At 37.3% G+C, this 20064-nt stretch overlaps 1 protein-coding gene across 5 annotated transcripts in view; it reads left to right on the plus strand.

Annotated features, from left to right (window-relative positions):
• The window catches only part of CDK14 (cyclin dependent kinase 14), a 312933-nt gene that overhangs the window by 221065 nt on the left and 71804 nt on the right, over nucleotides 1–20064 (plus strand). For all 5 annotated transcript variants that reach the window (XM_040693416.2, XM_015281963.4, XM_040693428.2 and 2 more), the window contains one exon: nucleotides 249–297. In XM_040693416.2, the coding sequence (XP_040549350.1) occupies nucleotides 249–297 (49 nt within the window). The remainder of the gene's footprint in view (nucleotides 1–248; nucleotides 298–20064) is intronic.

A 20064-nucleotide genomic window follows, 5' to 3' on the forward strand; every position in this document is an offset into this window, starting at 1 on the left:
AAAGTTTGCATTTCTGGTGATGTAGCAGTGAGCTTTTTGTCATGACATCTTGGGTTACTTTTTTTTATAAGAATTTTGTGTTTGCATGGCATTTGCTTCTATGCTGTTTTTCTTTCCCTGTGTAGGGACTTGAGCTGCTGTAGTTGCACAGAAATGATGAAAATGAGGGTAAATAACTATATTTGAAAAAGATAGAAATAACTGGTTTTAGCATAGATAATTGAATGTACGTTTTCTTTTTGTTACAGAACGGTTTACACAGTACAGCCCTAAAAACCTTAGACAAGCATGGAATAAGTAAGTCATTTTTGTTTTAATTACTTTTATATATATATATATATATCGACTCTTCAGGGATATGACTCGTGCCAATCTGAAGTTATCACAATTATTTTATAATGGCTTTAACTTTTAAAATCACAGTACATATATAAAATTGCTGAAATATTGTTCTTTCCTGCTTCTATCAACTTTGAATGTTTTTTGAATTGCCAGTTTTCTGTAAATAGGGAGAAACTGCATTACATAATACTTTATTCATGGGAATGTCAACTAGCAAAGTTGTTGAACTTACTTCAAGATGTTTCCTTATTGCTTCAGACCATCAGTTTTGAATCTTGTTTTCCCCATTCAACTATAAACGTTATGAGACTTTGAAATGATCTGTTTCTAATCAACTTTGAATGGATTGTTGTTTTCAAGTAATTATCCCGCGTTGCAGGTTCATTGCTGTGAGTTAACAGCCATACTGCTGTATATTTTAATTAATTTGACTGAGAAAGTCAATGTGAGTTTACTTTTTCCTTTTAATATTTCCTGAAGTTTGTTGTGTTTACATCAGATGAATGCTGATATAAACGTGTTGTGCTCCAAATCCAGAAACACTGCCTACTGAACCAGGAGTGCCTAACCCACCATCTGTGTAAAGTTTACTAGATTTCTCAGCACATGCAGATTCTTTGTACACAGAATATTTGGGCAGCACTGTCTTGAGTAATTAATATCTCCTATGCTTTGAAGAAAGCGTATACTGTTTCAGTTGAATGAGTAGGATAACAACTATATCAACAAATTTGCTGGACAGAATAATCAGAATTTTTCTCCTCCTTTTGACAATTTTATTTTATTTTTATTTTTTTGCTGCAGGGCTTGGTCCCTGCTTGGTTTCTTGTTTTTTTCTTTTTTTTTCCTGATACTCATTCCAAGTTTTACTGTTGATAACAACCAGCAGTAAAAGTTGAAATCCTTTTTCAGTATCAAATTTATTAACATCAGTGTGTGCCTACAACTCTAAAATTCACAGCCATCTGCCCAAGATGCGATTAGTTTTATTCTCAATTTGCCAATCTGTTATTCCTTCTAGTTCTGCTCTTTCCCATCCCATTTGGTCCAACATGATGGACTGAATCACAAAGGCATTCTTCATTAAAACCAAGCAGAATAAAATTTTTGAAATTGTGGTTAAATGAGAAAGGAGAAATCTCTTGACGTGCCAGGATGATTGCTAAAATCAGAAGTTAGTTCTCAGATGGGATGCCATCAAATGCCCATCCTTCTGGTCAGAACCTGCATTTCTATAATGCCTTTCATGACTGTGTAGCTTACTCTCCATTACTACAGCATTCTCCTTTGTTACTTTCTCATTCCTGCAATTAGAGACACAAAGATGACAAATGGAAAGCCAGTGCAGGCCTTCACAAATGTTGAGTGTCACCTACCATATTCAACTGACTTCCAACAGTCTGTAGACAAATTACTGGGTAGTCCAGTTCAGACTGGAGGCCTAATTTAGTGGCTTTTGTGGAAGAGACCACCTCCTGTTTACCATACAAAGAGCAATAGAGGGATTATCTTCTCTTACTATTACTTTTTGGGAAGATTTCAAAAGTTTTACCAATTTTTTGTGATCATTGCAGGCATCTTGCAGCATCTCCGTCTACCTCAGTCATGCTGCTTAGACGGATGTAATTCCCTGAAAGTCACAACTTTCATTTAAAAACTTACTAAAATTGTTTATTTTCTCTCCTTTAACAAGGAACCAACTAGCAAGTTCATCTTTTCTTTGAAAGTAGTTAATGAAATACAAAACCTTGGAAGAAGCAACTATATTACAACATAGGCAATTAGATTTGGATTGGGAAAGAGGGACAAGGAAACTAATGCTGATGTGAATGTGTTTGCTTGGGGGCATATATATACATGAGTAATGTGAATAGATACAGCCACACTACTCCATCCATTCGGCAAGCATGGACTGATTGTTTTTCCATATTTAACAGCAATTAGACCTAACAGTTTCTTCTGTGCACAAATCAGGGTAACAATAGATTTGAATTTAAAAGCTGATATCTTACATTTCTTTCAATTTCACGATACATTTTTTTAAGTTTCAAAAAGGAACAAAACCCAGTTTGCTTAAAACAACTCTTAGGTCTCCAAGACTTCATAATTGACACAAGTTATGATCACATCAGAGACTGTTTCAAAGAAGACCAGAGCTTCTTCGTTTCTAAGAAATGCCTTCAAAAATATTTACACATTTTCAATGCTCCGTGCATAAAGGATTTACAATTTTTCAGCATAAATATAGGGACTGAAAGACTGAAAGCAGGAAAAATACATAACTTCAGTGCTTCACATGTGCAATTCTACTATAATAGGAAATATTTAGTGCCCCAAAATGATGTATCATTTACATTCAAAATGTAAAGGATTTTCTCTTTTTCTGCTGTCAGTCTTTATCTGCGTGCTGTATTAGAGTTCTATGGCTCACACAGTTGTAGTTAAGTTTCTGTTATAGGCATCATATTATAAAGACCTGGTTTCCAAGTCAATTATAACAAGTAGTTATAATTCAACTATAAAACTTTACACATTGACAGACTGATATGTCTTTGAATTTTCCTGTTTTTATTAGGATGTTTCAAATAGCAGCGATACCTATTCTAAAAAAATGATCCCTTTTAACATCCTGATTTAATTCACTGAAAACTGTTGATGTTGCAAAAATGTCCCATTTAAAACAGAGTTGTTTTAAGGATAATTGGGTTAAGTGTGAAACCTAAACCATGAAGAAAAGCATATAACGTTTTGTTTTTAAATATATATTGGTTTTATTGCAAATATATTTTCTCTATACATCTAGCAAAACACCTTTGATAGATAAACCTTAAAGAACAGTGTTAATGGTCTTAGAAGGATATACATGTGTGTTAAAACTTCAGATTTGATGGATAAAGTTACAAATTTCAGTGAAATGACTCTTTGCAATCTGAGGCTAGCATGCGCATCAGTCCATCTCTTCATGTTATTTGTGTATATCTTTTGAGGCCTTAACATGGAAGAATAACTATATGGTTTCAGAAGTCTTCAGATAGACTTACCTCAAAATGCGTGTTACAATTTATGTCAGGATAGGTTAGTAGAAGGAAGAATAATGCTCTTCCAGCTTCCATAGAACTGGGCTTATGTCTATAAGGCAGAAGATACAAACAAACAAACAAGAACCAACCAATCAGCAACAACAGCAAAAACAAAACACCAACCCAAGAACCCCCAGAAAGCCATGGATGTAAACTGAAGGTGAAATATTTACACTTGACTGACTATACCAGCTTCCACAAGATGTGGAGTTTAAAGGCAGAACTGGGCAATGGAGTAACGATGCACATAAGACAGTGACACTTTAATTCCCAGACCAAGTGAACATTAGCAGAAAGTGTGGAATGTAACAGCATTATCAAAGTGAAACCCAGCACCCCTGTTATATAAGGATTCAGATCCCTTAATGGAACAGGTCAATATTTATGCCTACTTTTGGACAGTGTTTGAGGGAAGTAATGTAAGAGGCACTCATAATGAATTAAGTCCTTTTGAGGCTGTTCCTCACTGTTTGTGAAAACATCTAAAAATTACAAAGATAGTATTTACCAGGTAAGATCTGCCTTATAAGTTTTGTAGAAAATGCTTATTGTGTTAGGAAAGGAAACTTGCCTTGACTTCCCTGTAGTATAAAGCTTCTTGTACATTGTGTGACCTAACACTGTGGAATGTGATTATAAAATGCTGGTCTAAAAATAATGAAGATGCGGTAATATGATCTTCCTATAGAGACCATAGTGAATTATATTTTCACCTTTTTTCTGAACTTTTCTGTTCAATTACTTCTACACAATAAAAACCAAGAACAGCTCTGTCTTCAGAATGCAGTGCAGCCTCTTTCAATTTGCAAAAGCTTCTCCACAATAATAAACCCTTACGGACGAATGACAAAAGAGAACTAATTATCCTTGTACGTATTTGGTAGGATATAAAAAGCTTTTTCAGATCCTTCTGTCATAATGGGTTGCATTGTGAGAAATTAGGTTGGAAAGAAAAGGTGCAATTGAAAACACAAATTCTGCTCTGCATAAATAGCACTGCTACTTCATAATTCTCCAACATGTAGTATTTATTGCAGAAATAAGACTTCATTCTTACAGCTAGTCCCACTGCTGAGGATTTCTTCCTCCAACAAAATGGCCTCTGTACTTTGGACTGCTCTTCTTGAGGACACAGTGTTGCATTCCAGGATGGCCTTGCCTATTTTGGGACTGCTTCTCTGAAAACTTCCTGAATAAAGCAAAGCGAGCAGATAGAGATGAGTCCATTTGCTTTGAATCTGTATTTCATTTCAACCATGAAAGTTCAACTTTGGAACTGTTCGAAGCTGAGACTTGGGGATGGGGTTTTTTGCTGTTAGTTTGCTTTGTTGTTTTGTTTGCTTTGTTGTTTGTTTGTTTTAAGAAAACTTTTGCCTAAATGAGGTTTTGACTAAAAAGAAAATTCTTCTAATTGTCATTTTTTTATCCCTTTCACCCACCACCCCGTGAGCTACCTTGTTCACTGCAATGCAGTCTGTAGTGCCACTGAAAAAATATTCAAGCTCTTGAGCACAGTAGAAGCAAAAACCTCTCCAGTGTTCTTGGTTAAAACCTTTCTGACAGACAAAAGCAAGTAGTGATAGTTTAAAAGCAGGCCTATGCAGAAGCTGGAGTGCACCTTAACCAAGGATGGGTGATACACGAGTGCACACTCGGAGTGCTCCCTATGGTTGTGCTGGGGCCGTCTCTGTGCGTGCATCTCAGGGGAGCTCAGGACCAAACTGGGGAGGCAAAGATGGGAACCAGACACAAATGAGGAGCTTTCGTGTTTGTAATGTAAAGCCATATAACCTGCTTCAGCCTCCCAGTGATTTGCTTGCCGTGATCCTGCTGCATGCTTTTTCATTTCCTATTTTGCTTCCTGCTTCCTATAAATACCTCCTTTATCAGTCATTATCTTTTCCCCAAGGGACCTTAGGAAGCATATCATGATGAAACCTACATTAACACGGGATACAAATAAAAAGCCATTTCCGTGACAGTGAATTTATTACCCTATTTTATTAAAAATAAAATGCCATAGAATGCAACAGAATCCTCCGGCAGGGCAGCCCACAGCGATCCCCCCGCACACAGCCGCACCGGGGGCGGCCGAGCTGCAGCGCTGCGGAGCTCCCTGCAGCAGGAGGAGCGCTTGAGCCGAGGCAGCAGCAGCTCCACTGCAGGCACAGACCCTCCTCAGCAGAGGAGACTTTTCTTTCTATCTTCCTAACACCATCTTTTTGTTATCGTTGTTGTTTATTTCGCTGCCTCGTGGGGTTTATTAAATAGATTTCAGGGGGTGGAAGTGGCGTGTTTATGCGCCTGTGCCTTTTTTTGTTGTCTGTTACTATGCATAGAACCCACTTAATACTATATTTTATGTTTCTGGCGTCATAAGGGGGCTAAAGTGGAAAAGTGCAGAAGTCAAAGTGCTCAGCTCAGCTCAGAAATGTTCGTGCTGCCAGCTTTGTACAATGAATTATATCATCCTGATTGAAACCAATGACTGAGGAAGAGTTCTAGAGTTCCTCTATTTATTCCTTGGCCATGATCAAAAATTCTTTACAATTTACATGTGAATGTTTCTTTAATTCTAGTTGTAAATGACACAAATGTTACAGCTTCTGTACATTCGGGCAGAGCTTATTGCCCTGCCTAACAGTCTCATTGTTATAATGCCTATCCTGATATTCAATTTATTTTTGCTTTACACTTAATTCCCCGTCTTTAGTGATATTAATGTGCTTTATGTGTTACATCCTCTTGGCCCAGTTAAAAGTATTAATAAACCTCCTATACTGGTCCACAAAGGCCTTTGTCCCCTTCTTCTGTATACTACTTCGCTATTTAGTAAAATCACAGTTGCCATTCTATAACTTTCCTATCCACGTCAACTGTAAAAATACAGCCAAAAACAGCATAGATAATCCTTGTTGTATTGTGCAACATTAATTCTATCTAGCAGTGGATTGGAGCTTGTTGGCTTTATGGCTAGCCTATTATTTCTGAACCAATCCATATTTCTTTTAGTTGTTTGTAATTCTCTACACTCTATCTTGTGGGCAGATTTTCTGTCCACATCTCTCACTTCTCTTAGTCTCTTTGTACTTTTTCTTTCTTTCTTTCTTTTTTCTTTTTTTTTTCTTTTTTTTTCTTTGTCTTTGTTGATGTCTTCACATTCAGTTTCATCTACAAACTGATTCAGAATGCAGTGTATTTCTTAGTCCAGTTCGTTAATAAAGATGTTAAATAAAACTGTGACTAACACTAATCCCTGTGGCACACAGCTGGACACTTTCCTTCCAACTCAGTACATTGCCACTTACCATTACCCTTTCCTTATGGGCTGTCAGACAGTTTTCAGACTGTGAGATGGCATATCACATCCCAGCTCTTCTGAGTCTGTCTATAGAGAAGGATTTTTAGAGAAATTGCATGAAAAGTTCTCTTGTCACTTTGTTCCACCAATGACAAATCCATTTTTATCCATTTTTAAAGCTAATCAGTTCATCTGATGTCTTGTTTGTTAGTAATCTGTTCTTTTAATCCCCATTTTTGTCTTAAGAGTTTACAAATCCCTTTTTTCTAAAACTACTTTTGCTTCTATATCGTCCATATTCTGTTTCTGTTCTCTATCTTTTGCTACTACTGCTGTGTGTCAGCGTCCAGCTTCCTTTTTTGAAAAGCAAGAAATAACTCAGAATGCAAAGCAAAGTTAGTAAACATCACCTATAATTATCTGCAGCAGTAAGTCTGTGAAGAGAAAGGAGGAAAGAGAACAAACTGTTCTCAGGTGGATTTCATAGAAAGAATCAAAAGACACCTTACATTTGTTTGTGATATTTACTGATTCTGTAAGAATTCCTTAAGATATTGAGACGTATATCAGGTAGACATGTTTATTTGGTGTTTCCAGGTATGATTTTTTTTCAAAGTATGTTCCTTATTAATGGTTTTGAGTACTGATCAACCATTTTCAGATGTTTCCAGTTGGGTTTTTTTTGTTTTTTTTTTTTTGGTGTTTTATTTCATTGGTTTAGGTTGTTGGGGTTTTGTTTTGTTTTGTTTTGTTTTGCTTATGCATTTCTACATGCCAACATTTTATTAATTTCTCAGAATTGTGCTTTTGGTAGTCTGTTACTCATGTGTTGCCATAGTGTCTCTGTTCATGTCTTGGTTTGAAGTCTAATATGTTCTGATCAGAGGCACCAAGCATCTTTATATCCTTACATTTCAAAGTCTGCCCTGTTGCTACAATTCTGTACCATTGGCCTTTGTGCTGAAATCTTTCTTCTCTAGGTAATAACGTTGCTGACAAAATTTACTCTGAGATGTGTTTTAAAAACATTTGTCTGAAAAATTGAAGACATACTTTGAAGTCAACAATATAAATGAAGTCAATTGCTGCTGGGTATCCCATTATTTGCATGTGTCCACTAAGGGCAAGATTTTTCCAAAATGAGTGCCAAAATATCCTGCGCATCTTAAGAATTGGGCTGGCATTCAAAAGTGCTTAGTGCTAAGCAGCTGCCGCTGGCTTCAGTGGCTTGATATTTTCGGCAGCTTATTGTCAGGTATCATGGATTTTTCTTCAACTCAGCGGTTTCTCTGACTCTTATCTCGGTGTCTCAGAAATTGATATCAGTTTGGGTGATGGTGCAGACAGGCAATAAGTGTTATAAATATCAATAATGGTACTGATCTTTCTCACCTCTGCAAATACTTCAAGCCCATCTCAAAACCCATGCTGTTTGGCTCCGTTGCCCACCAAAGAATTACAGAGTAGTTAAGGTTTCTGCAGCAGTGAAAACACCACAAAGTAGCTTCACCTAGAAGAAATACTTATTTAACTGTCTTTTACGTTGATTTGAGTTTTTCAATAGCTTTTGTGATCACTGATATTGTCATTCATCAGGACCTCCTGTGACCATCTCCCAAATTTCATTGCCATTTTGACTAGAAAATTGTAAAACACCTCTTTTTCATTGCTTCCTTTCCTGTGTTACCAGTTGTGGCACTTCTTTCCTGATGTGTAGAACAGAGAAACAAGAATTTTCTCTTTTTCATGCGGTATTTTTGAATTAGGGATCTAAAAAGACATGATGTTGTAGGAAACTAGTGATTGGCAGTGATTGCAAGGAAACTTGCAGTTATTTGCTAGCCAAGTGACTAATAACTTTCATATCTAAATTTATGTCTTTCAATAGCTTGTTTTAGAAAGTCTAGAGCTACTGTTTGAGAATCTGTGAGAGATGCTGGCTGCAGGCAGGCCAGCATGTATATAGAAAGGTTCGGTGCCCTCTTGAGCTAATTGTCAATATGGGAAGACGGAAGGTAATAATCCTTACTGAGGTATTAAAATGGAGATGTTAGGTTATGTATCTTCAGCAGTATGCTGGCGAACAAAGGGACTTGGCATAGGACTGGAGCACCTGTCATTGCTGGAGGGCAAAGAGGCAAGTGGTTCCAAAGGGATCTGACCTTTTTCTTTTAGGCATTGAGTCAATCCCATATCCTAAGGCACATGTTCTGCGTTAAAATTATTATAACTCCCCTGGTATCAGGTTGAACAACAGACTGTGGTGAGAACCTATGAAAGGAATACATAAAATTAAGGTGGTGGTTGTTCCTATGTTGTTTTAAATTAAACCTTTATAGGAGATACGTTCTGTAATTTTGAAAGATTTCACTAAAACAGTTAATTTGCTCTCTGTTTATGATAAATTTAATTGGAGTTTAGGAAAAAAAGTGAAATGTTGTTTGTCTGAGTTAGCAGGTCTCTTGATATCAAAATGTAAATGATAATATATTCCAGTAAATATGAATTCACACAAAAACCTGCATCCTTTTAAATACTGTAATGTATAATACAGTGTATATCTAAGGGCTGCTACTAGCTGAATTTATATCTGTAAGATCTGATTTACAAATAGAGAAAACTTTCTGTTAAATTATTCACATCTCATAATAATTGATCTTACAGAGTTGATCTTATGCTGGAGTATGTTTGATCATAAATTCAATGAAAGCAGCCACCATCTTTGTGATGTTTGTCCAGCTAAATCCTTCAGTGAATAAAATAATAAAGATGCCAGCTGTGTGTGTTTTATGATCACTGCTGCAGTAGGAGGGTGGAAATACAGACGAATAAAAGCTCTAATTTTTCATGTTGAATTTGTGAACTCAGAATCTTACTCCAAAGAATTTAAATGGAAAAAAGATTTTTTTTTCATCTGTCATGTTCTCATGAATGTATTGTTTGCTTTTTTTTAGGAATGCAGAATAGTTTTTAAATACTGCTGTTGTTTTGAACCAAACTTAAAAAAATCCAGGGAAATCTCATATAAATAGATGAAAAGTATGTTCCTCTCTCGGGTGGCAGTTAAGAATGGTCCTTCATTTGGCTTCCTTTGGTTGGAGCAATCTTAAAACTGTGTTTACTACTTAATACTAACTGTGTACTGTTAGTGTGCTTCAAATTAATTTTACCACCATAACATGAAACAATCATCTCCAGAATATAGCCAGCCTTCTTTCAGCATTATGACTGTTTTGGAATAGATTGTTATATTCCTTTTATTTCTTTCATATTTGATCTTTAAAGTGCCCCTAAGTCAAGCTTTATTCTGCAACCATGAGGGCATGAATCCTTCCTGAGATGTTGACAGACAGTGTTTGGTGTGTATCATTTTTCTGTCAGATACAGCCTATGTCTATAGTGCTAACTAAAGCAGAGCCAGGCCCTATCTTCTGGCCCTGAGGCCATGTGGCAGACCTTAGCTACATCTGTAGGAAGAAGCGCTTGGGCATGCATCTCCTGTGGGTTTTGTGCACTTCCCATGCAGCTGCAGGTGCAATTACTATTTTTAGGGTGTTCAGTATTGGTTTTTGAATTCAGAATTTCCAGGAAAAGACAAGACCATGTTTCAGACTGCAGGAATAGTATTTTGTAGCATAAGATTGGAGGAAATATGTTGCATGTCCTGTTTGTAGGAGACTTGTAGGTGCAACCTTCAGGGAATAGATTCTGGCATGGCTTGTCTCCTCTGCTGTGACCAGGAATGATCGTGAAGTGTGTTGGTTGGCGTGGGTCAAAATAATCCAGGTAGCAGTGTGGGCACTCAGCAGCTGAGCTGCCAGGCTCTCACCCCAGCCCCATTTAAGTCAGCGCTACCATGCTTTAACAGAGATGCTAACATCTCTGCCCCTTGCACTCTTGAGCTTGTTCCCAGAGAAGTTTCCCACATTTCTCTCTCTACAATGCTAGCATCCTTTCTTGCCCGGGCCTGGAGACTTAGAGATGCTTTTATCTATCTTTTCCTTATCCTGTGCATCCCGATTGCTTTAAACATTTTTTCCATGATACTCATTTTTCCTCCTCCAAGCATCTATGTCATTCAGATCTTGACATCCTTATTTTTCTGTTATCACAGTATACTTCTCACATCTTCTCCTGCCCAACACTCTTCTTCAGATCATTCAATTTATTTTTTCTTTTTCCTGAGTTGAGCTCCCCTTCCAACACTGGCTATTTCAGTCCATCATGCTTGAGCACCTTCCTATCCCTTTCAGAATGCTCCATAATTAGGCCTCTTCCTTCAGCAAGCTCTCTCTGTGCTCCCACTCTTCTCTCAGTCATATTTAGTTCTTCTCCTGATCCCCAGATCTCTCTGACAGAATCACAACTACTGCCTTCCCTTCTGTGAATCACATTTCTGTGTCCCCTGTGACCACTTTTTTGCAGTCCTTTTCTCCAGGCTTCTTGTTCTCAATATGGAAGCTGATATGATCAGTCCTGATGTGCTCTGAATGTTTGAAATCTATCTTCTTTCTGCTGAAGCATAACAGCCGTGTAGGTATTTACCTTCTTGTCCTGACTCAGTGGCAGCACACGTTACCAGACATGTAGCAGAGCTCCATGGATGCGACTTTTCTACATGTGAAATCTTTTGAAAATCCACCTACTTACTTTAGGTCATTAGAAGTGGCTTTAGCTCTTCTGGCAGTCAGTTCTACTGATAGCTGGCTATTTGGGAAACCTGACCTTTAATGGTCACTGTAGTAGATAACAGTTTTGATATTAGTTCTTAAATCACCTATGCTGATTTATGTCTAAATAGCAGTAACTCCCTGCTTAACTGTATCTCTTTCATGCTACTTCAACAGGTTAGGATTTGCAAAAATTGTTTGGGGTTGAGTCTTTCCCTATTGAAATCTGAGTGTCAGATAGCAGTCCATTCTCACACATACATGAGTGCAAGCACTTGCAGTTCATATATTTCAGTAGTTGATAGCTAAAATATATGGAATTTGTAGTTTGGTCAGTCATTTCCAGCCTGTTCATAATTGAAAAAGCATTAAGCTGATGTGTTAAAACTGAACAACTTTATTAAAAATTAAGTAAAGCACACTTCAGTACAGGTATGTGTGGATATGCACTGTCTCATTTAAAAAAAAAAAAAAAGAGAAGTTCAAAATTGCATTTAGTTTTCCCCAAATTGCATACTAAAGAACAATTGCTGTTTTCTTCTTCTGTAGCAGTCTTGTGCCTAAGAAACACTTCTTTCCCAGTTCAAAGTTAAATTCATACTTCTTTTAACAGGTTGGCACGTGCATGTTTGTCTCTTAACAAGTATTGTTGCTGTTAGTGGCAATAGCAGGCACTGGATTTTCAGTCAGTTAAATTCTCCCTTCTGGATGATTCCCTATGTTTCCTTTAGAAAGTATTTCCATTAAAGTAATGAGAAATAGCAGTGAGAGTGAATTTGGAGAAGGAATGGCACCTTCTGCACTATGGTGCTGGTGTGAATGTGGCTTGCCATGCTGGGATCTTTTCTGATGTCACCTGAACCAGTACCTGGTACCTGAGAGCTGCAGCTAGTTCTATATGATATCTAAATATATATGCATAATAACATACAATGGTTTGAATATATTACCCATATGTTCTCAGTATAATAACCTTGGTTTACTCCTCTCAGTGTCTGTTAGGTGTACATCATTTTCCTGTCATACATCTGAGTTTAGGGGTATAGTTCCAAAAAGACCAAGATACCTACTTGCACATAATTGCTTAGTCTCATTGGGTTCAACCAGGCAACTCATATACATAAAGTTAAACACATGCATATGCCTGGGGTCTATCTTCATGAGCTTTCCAGGCTTGAGGCATTCTTTCTGCCTCCAAATCTCTATCCACCTTTAATGAGCTGTATAAATAAATACAGAGTACTCTTGATCATTCCATATCCATAAAATACATTTTATTAGCTGAGAGGTATACAATAATAGAAAAGATCAGATCGTCTGATGTTTTAGGATGCTGTGGGAGGACAGGACAAGTAGCTGTTTCCAAGTGGTTGACAGACCTGAGGCCCCAGAAAGACAGATTTGTAAGTTAACTGTGATAAATGATCTCTGGCTTCACTGAGTAAAGCAAGGTTACTCTTCATGGGGCACTGCTGGCATGCTGCAACCTTGCAGCAAATTCTTGTGGCAGTACTGAGCAAACAGACCAGTTCTTATTTACAGTAGGATGAAATTAAGACTTCTCAAACCCAAGACGATAAAATATCAGACAGGAGGGGAGAGATTTATAAGGCAGTGCTAATGTTTATTTACCAGAACTTAGTTCTTTTTTTTAGCTTTCAAGTGGTAATAGGTCCAAAAAGCCAACTGTGTTTTCTTCCTGTAGCCATTAAATACATGAAAATAGGGGAAGCTTTCTATACTGCCCCGAAAGCTGCACCCACTGACAAGTTTGAAATCCAGAAGTTGGTTGTTTTTTTTTCTCTGCTGTGTTTTAATTTGGATTTCTTTAAAAACAATTGGGGTGTTGAGGGTGAGAGGAAGAAGAGCACAAGCTTTAACTGCATCGTGTGCCAAAGTTTAATTTCAGCTATTTCTGTGTTGGGAGTGGGATGGGAGGGGTGTTCCCTCCTTTTTTTTTTTTTTTTTTTTTTTTGGCTCATGTCCAGCCAGGGAGGAAATAAATATGTGAAGAAAGAATGCTACGGAATGTTAACTTCACTGCCATATTTTCTTCCTTTTATCACGCCCCAAGATTCAGCGAAGTTGATATAAATTCACCATGCCTTCTTTTAAAAAGCATAACAGAAAGGCATTCTTCCTTTAAGAGTCAGACTGTAAAAGGTGATTTTCTTTCACTCAGTTTGGTTTAAGCCTGTAAAAAGCATTAAGTGAAAAATCTGATATATTTGTTAGGGCATTTATTGCATTACTAACTTATATTTTTAGTTCTCAGTGAAAGGTTTATAGAGAACATAAACCTTGAAGAGCTTTTGTTCAGGATTAAAGATATATTTTCCCCATTTTCTGGTGAAATAATAGCTCATAAAATGATTGGAGTGCTTGTAATTATTTTTAGATATTTTTATTTTCCAAGGATATTCTGTACAGCTTGCTGAGATGCATGAAGACTTTTAAAACATGCCCTACTGATCATAAGATTTATACTCTTTAAAGAATTTCAAAATAATCAGAAGCTCCTGATTAGATGTCACCATCATGTTGTTCTTCATTAATTACATTTACAGCAAGCAAAGACCTTCCAGTAAACTGCAAATCTGGCATGTTCAGTAGTAGTCTGTGATGGTTTAACTAATATACCATGTCTTACATAGTGAATATCTTTAGTGCTGGACTTACTGCGATGCTGAAAGAATTAAGAGAGATGCCTGATTGATGGTGGCATGTAAAATCATAAAGAGGTAATTGCTAAATTCTTTCTAGAGCAAAATGGTGAGGGATGTTCTCATTAAAATTACTTAGGAAGTGCCTTCCCTGGGAAATATAGGTTTCTGAGAGGAAACTGCTGAAAACTGGGTGAAGTAATGAATGAAATGCTCAAGTTAGAAAATGTTCTGTGTTCAATTAATTTGTTGCTATTTTAAGCAGTAGCACAATACTATACTCAGTAACCATGTTGCTTGGAATATCATAACCTGAGAATTCCCAGAATTTCAGGAAATCATATAATCTTATCACAGAAAACCACACTTGGGAGTAGTTTATAACATGACATGTACTGCACAGTTGCTGCTTAAATTTGTCTTCTCCTTCCTGTCCACCACAGTGTTCTCAATCACTTCTTTTGATGCTCCAGTGTATGTTATCAATGAACAGTATACATTGTCAATGAGCACTTTTTACTCTCTTTATGCTTTACACCTTCCATAGTTGGCAATGTGTTTCTTCGAAATGTTTCGTAGCCCAAAATATTTATTAGGAGACATCAGAGCAAGAGCTAGTCTGGATGTGTGTCAGATCATAGGAGGATGAAAAACAGGACGCTTTGAAGTCTGTTGTATATTGACTGATTCTCTATAGCCTTAATATTTAAAGCTCAAATCAACCAAATTCAGTTTTTAAAGGTATTGTGATCTGTAAGGGTGTCATATCCTGTATGATGCAAACGTTTCAAACTGCATATCACCAGCAATGTCAAGTAGTAGAAGTACAATAACACATCTGAAACAAACACCAAAACATGTCAAATATAGCAGAGAAAAAGTCAGGGAGAAGTAGATTCATAGGGAAGTTTTGGTCCTGAATTACATCTGGTGACATACACATAGGCAGATCTGAAGGATTTTATCTTCTAGTCACAACCAAGGTTAATAGCCATTATCAAATGAGAATTGCTGTGATTCTGGATTACTTTACTGTCTAGCTTAGATGTGGCCAAACTGAGTATCTGATGCCTCAGGTGGCTCACAAAGCTATTTTACCACGACAGTGCCACATGACTGGTAGCAAAGTTGCTTGAGCCCTGGCGAAAAAGAAGTAATCATCTCCATCTGTAGAAGAATCAAGCCACTCCTTGATACCTTTTGCCTGCTGCATACCTAACCTGCCAGTGGAGGAGAAGACTGCAAATCACTGTCACTTCAGGAAGCAATATTGTAACTACTGCTGCCATTGTCTCTTCCCTGTTTGTCCCTATGGGACACAGAAATGTTGCAGTTATGTGACTAAAACTTGGGAACACTGGTCAGTTGTGCTATTTGAAGACATTCAGAAGCAGCCCGTCCTGATTTTCCTGGACCAGAGCACTACAGGGCTTGATAGTTAAGTTTATTTGTGCTTGCGAGAAAACCAACAGTTCTCGAAATAGAGATTGATGTTGTATTGCTCCATTCTGAGAAGTGCAGGAGCTGAAGCTACGTATGATAATGTTTATCTACTGGTTCAGTAGGTTCTTTTAAGAATTTACCAAGCATATAATAATTTATCTAGATGTAAATGAGCAGTAATTATATTTAAAAATGTATACAGTTCTTCTGTACCTTCTTCTGAACCTTCATTTGTCACATTCATTTTTTTCATGAAATGCTATTGCATTTCCATGCCTGCTTTCCAGTTACTGAGAAGTAGTTTAGCTGTGTCAGGGTTATTAGCTTCGTGGAATACAATGAATGAACCCACCTCCCAAAAAGGGGTATGACCTCTTTTACATCTGTATGAACAGCAAGAAGAATCAAACACTGATACTTCTAGCTTTGTGCACATATGAGGAGAGCACTCATGAGTGGTTGTAATGACTTTTATTTTGCTAGTAAACACTCTGATTACCCTTTCAGTACTTCAAGAGATAGAACTGCTGATGCTGTCATATGCTAATATAATTTAAAATGATAAAACTAATTTCTAAAATGCCAAAGAGAGATTGTTTCAAACACCCTTATGGGAAACTGTGAAGATCTAAAGATACTGGTGTGCAGTTGTGCACAAGAAAACAGAGCAAGGATGCTGGAAGAAGTGTAGTGTCAGACCTCAGTGCCAGATTTGCCCCAGCTTTGCTCATCTAGGAAGCCTGAACAGCATTTTGCACTCATGTGGCTATCTTACTTGTTGTAAGGGAAACCAAGAAATATGCCATTGAGCTGGTGGCCTACAGAGCCTCGAGAGCATGGTCTCCTATTCTGTATGCAGAGACCTCTGTGATTCTCAACTAAAACTGCTGCCAGCAACTCAGTTTGTCAAGAGTGAGAGGAACACTGGACGTCAGGAGATGTGTCTGTTCTAAAGAAGGCCCTGCACAAAATGGTGGCCTCAAACAGATGTGGGGGATGATCCCCAGGCTGAAATATGGTTGTCTGGCTGCACTTGTAGGTTAACTATTATCTGTGTGGTTAGGCTTGATGTATCTCTACCTTGTGCTGTACAGCAAATCCTGCTTTCTGTGACTGATCAACCAGACTGAGTAAACCATGGCTTCAGTAAACCTTTGAAAGCTGTCTCCTCAATTTGTTCATCAGTTTTAGTCCTCGGTACCTTCTGTGTAAAACGCTAAGAACAAAGGCATCTTCTTTATTCTGGTAGATTTCCATCCCTTCAACTCTATTGAAAACTGAAAGCATGGCAACCCAGTTTGGGCTCATTTGTTGGTTCATGATGGCTGACTGACCTGTGCGGCTGCAGTGCGGAGGCCCTCTGGGTGTGCTGGGGAAGCATTTCCCCAATGCTTTTTTTATGCTGGAGCTGGCACGTTGGTTCTTGGAAAATGGTATGTGTTTTCTGCAGGGCTGTAACAACTGAAAATGCTCTTTGTATTTAGTAAAAAGAAAATGTGACTTGAGGTAGGTTCTGCTCTGGTCTGTGTGCTGTGTGGCTGCTCTGAACAGAGTCACGCATGTATTCAGAGATGCAAAGCAATCAAGGCACAGAGGGGCATCAGCTGGTCAGAAGATAAAGGGATTTGCAATGCAATCATTAACTATAATACTTGAAGTTGGCACAGCTTTGTGTCAGGAGAGGCCTACAGCCTGAGAGAAGGTGGAAAGACTGCCAGCTCCAAGCAGGCTTGGGTGAGAATCCTAAAACTGGAATATGGCCCTCATGGCTGTGATTGTAGGTAAAATATCTGTAAGCTTTAAACTACGCTAAATGATGCGATTGTTCTTGTTAGCTGTTGTTTTGTCTTTCAGCACTTCAGGTGACAAGGGACTACTTAGAATAAAGAAGCAGAGCTGGAGGTCCCACAGGGAGTTAGGTGCCTCCTCCTCCAGGCCATGCTGTAAGCTCCAATTGAGAAATGAATTAGTGATATGCTGTGAAAGTTGTATCCTGAGATGGAAAATACGCACAGTAAACGATTTTTGCTTTGGGAAGTATTTACCTCATGCTGTTAGGAGTACATAGACAGCATATTATCTCCATTTGTTTTAATGCCCATTTGTCTTAATTATTAATGTGAATTTGAGCTGCATTCTTCATCGCATTTAAAAGCAAATCACCCCAAGTTCAGAAGTTCATTGCACATGCCCCAAACTTATTTTTTTTTCTCAAGTGCTTAAACCAGACTTCAGTGATCTTAGTCATGTTCTGCTTGACCAAATACTGACCTTCCTTGCAGTAGAAAGACATTCAAGCCTGTTTTATAAAATTAAATCGAATTCATGTAATCCAGTGAGATTTACAACTGCTCAAGTATAGTCAGATTCAAATATGTTTAAAGTGAGACAGGTCCATCTAGTGTTTGCTTTTGTTGAACTAAGGCAGAGAGATTAAGTTGAAAATCAGCGTGTTTTTGCAAGTGTCACCAGAGTAGGTCTGTAAAAATATCCCCAATATTTCGCAGAATAATATATACGTACTATCTAATACTCTTTGTCAAAGATTTATCTGTATTCTGCTGCATGCCACGTTTTCTGAAAGTATGTATGCTGTCATGGCTAGTAACTATTCCTTGGTGATTAGTGTGACAGTAAGTGAAGCGTGAATATTGAGACTTGCCATATCATGCATGCCAAGTTACTATATGGCCCAACTGCTGTGAGACAAAACATGCTATTATGTTTTAGACACAAAGCCATATTGTATGAAATTCCATTCTGTCACATACTGAAGGAGGTGTATTTAAAAATCAAATCTTTTCTTCTTTACTCCTTTTTGTTAACTTTTCTGTATTAGATACTTAACTACTGAACCCCATCAGAACATTCATCTTTTGTCCCTATTGAAGAGTTGTTTCAAACTTATATCAGAAAAATCATTAGTGTTTTAAGGAAGATATTTTAAAGAGACTATTGGGAAAAAAAAAAAAAAAAAAAAAAAAAAGGAAAGGAAAGAAAGAAAAAAGAAACAAAACCAAATGTTCTGCTCTTCCAAACTGCTGAGGTTATGCACTAAATGGGCTTCTCCAGGCCATCCTGGTATAGTAGATGAACATGATCATACAGTGCATTTTTCATAAGTAAAATAATAGCTTGACCTCAAACAAAGCAACAAAATTTGTCATGCATTCCTCTAAGGCATCAGTTTTAAAACTGACAACTCTAGGATTCCACATGCATATGCCTGCTGCAATGTCCATCCAATGCCAGAGATGACCTTAGCAAAAGACATGCTATTTGGAGAAGAACTTTTTCATTTCTGTGCAGATCTCCACAAACAAAACTTCCACTTTTATGTAGACTTTTAGTTAGCTAAAAGTAATGATTTGTACCTTGAGTTACTTGGATGATCTTCTTCAGCTTGTAGTACATAGGAGGTGAGACGTTGATCATTATGGTCCCTTCTTACTTTAAAACCTATAAATGCTTGGGAACTTGATGCTAATAATGTAGCAACGGGAATCTTCAAAGCACTGTATAAGCAACTAACCCCCACAGCTCTAATTGGAGTAGGGCAAGAAAATGTAATGATAAGAGCAGATTGAAATATTTTTGCAGACTGTTTGATAAACTTAGTCTTTTTTCTATTTATTAATTATAAACCAGGTTCTAATTTTGACTGATTTATTCACAATTGTTTCATTAGTTGATAGGATTTTTTTTTGCAGCCCTAGATACTTTCGTTGTTTTTATATTGTATTTATGTAGAATCTGCTCTTTTTTTTTTGACTTGGCTTCATGGTTAGCTGGTACCCTTTTGGTTTCTGAACTGAGAATGTGATTTTGGCTTTCAAAAATCATTCCTACTTAAATTACTTTCAATTTATTAGTAAATCTGATTTTCTTTTTAAACAAATCTTAGTAGCATATCAGATACTTTGGTGATGGAAACAAAGCAGTGACACCACTTTATTCTGGAACACCAAGAAAATAGAGTGTCATCATCCAAAATTTCACCTGCAGTTCAGAATTCATTAATTTTTGAATTATACTTAATTTTTTCTTCCTTACGCTTTGCCAGTCTTAATTAGCATCTTCAATATACCTTCAGTATACAGCTAAGGATGATAAAATTCTTTTTCTCATATTGGATGTTAATATTTCCCTACTTTAAGAAGTGACCACTTTTTTCTAACTTAACACTATCTTTCATTCAAGACAGCAGGTTTACTTTGGCTACCAAAAAGGATGTAGCTACCTGTGTATGGGAAAAAATACCTAGATGAAATGATTTACCAGGGCCTCTCAACAAAATAGTTGGTGCAGGTGGGATTGAGACACAAAACAAGCCTCACTTGCTCAGTATAATCACCGGTCCATGGGAATTTAGGTGTCTAGAAGAACTAATGCCAATTCTCAGTGGGTATTTAGTCATCCTTCCCCCTTTCTCTCTGAAGAATAGTCTTTTTTCTTGGTATTTTGCTGTGCTCTTTAATGAACTTTGCTGTGTTTTTCAAAAAAGTTGAATAAAAGAATTTCTACGTACTAGTAGTTTAGGGAGTCTGGAATTAATCCTTTTGTAA

Source organism: Gallus gallus, chromosome 2 (assembly GCF_016699485.2).
Source record: "Gallus gallus isolate bGalGal1 chromosome 2, bGalGal1.mat.broiler.GRCg7b, whole genome shotgun sequence".
Lineage (NCBI taxonomy): Eukaryota > Metazoa > Chordata > Aves > Galliformes > Phasianidae > Gallus > Gallus gallus.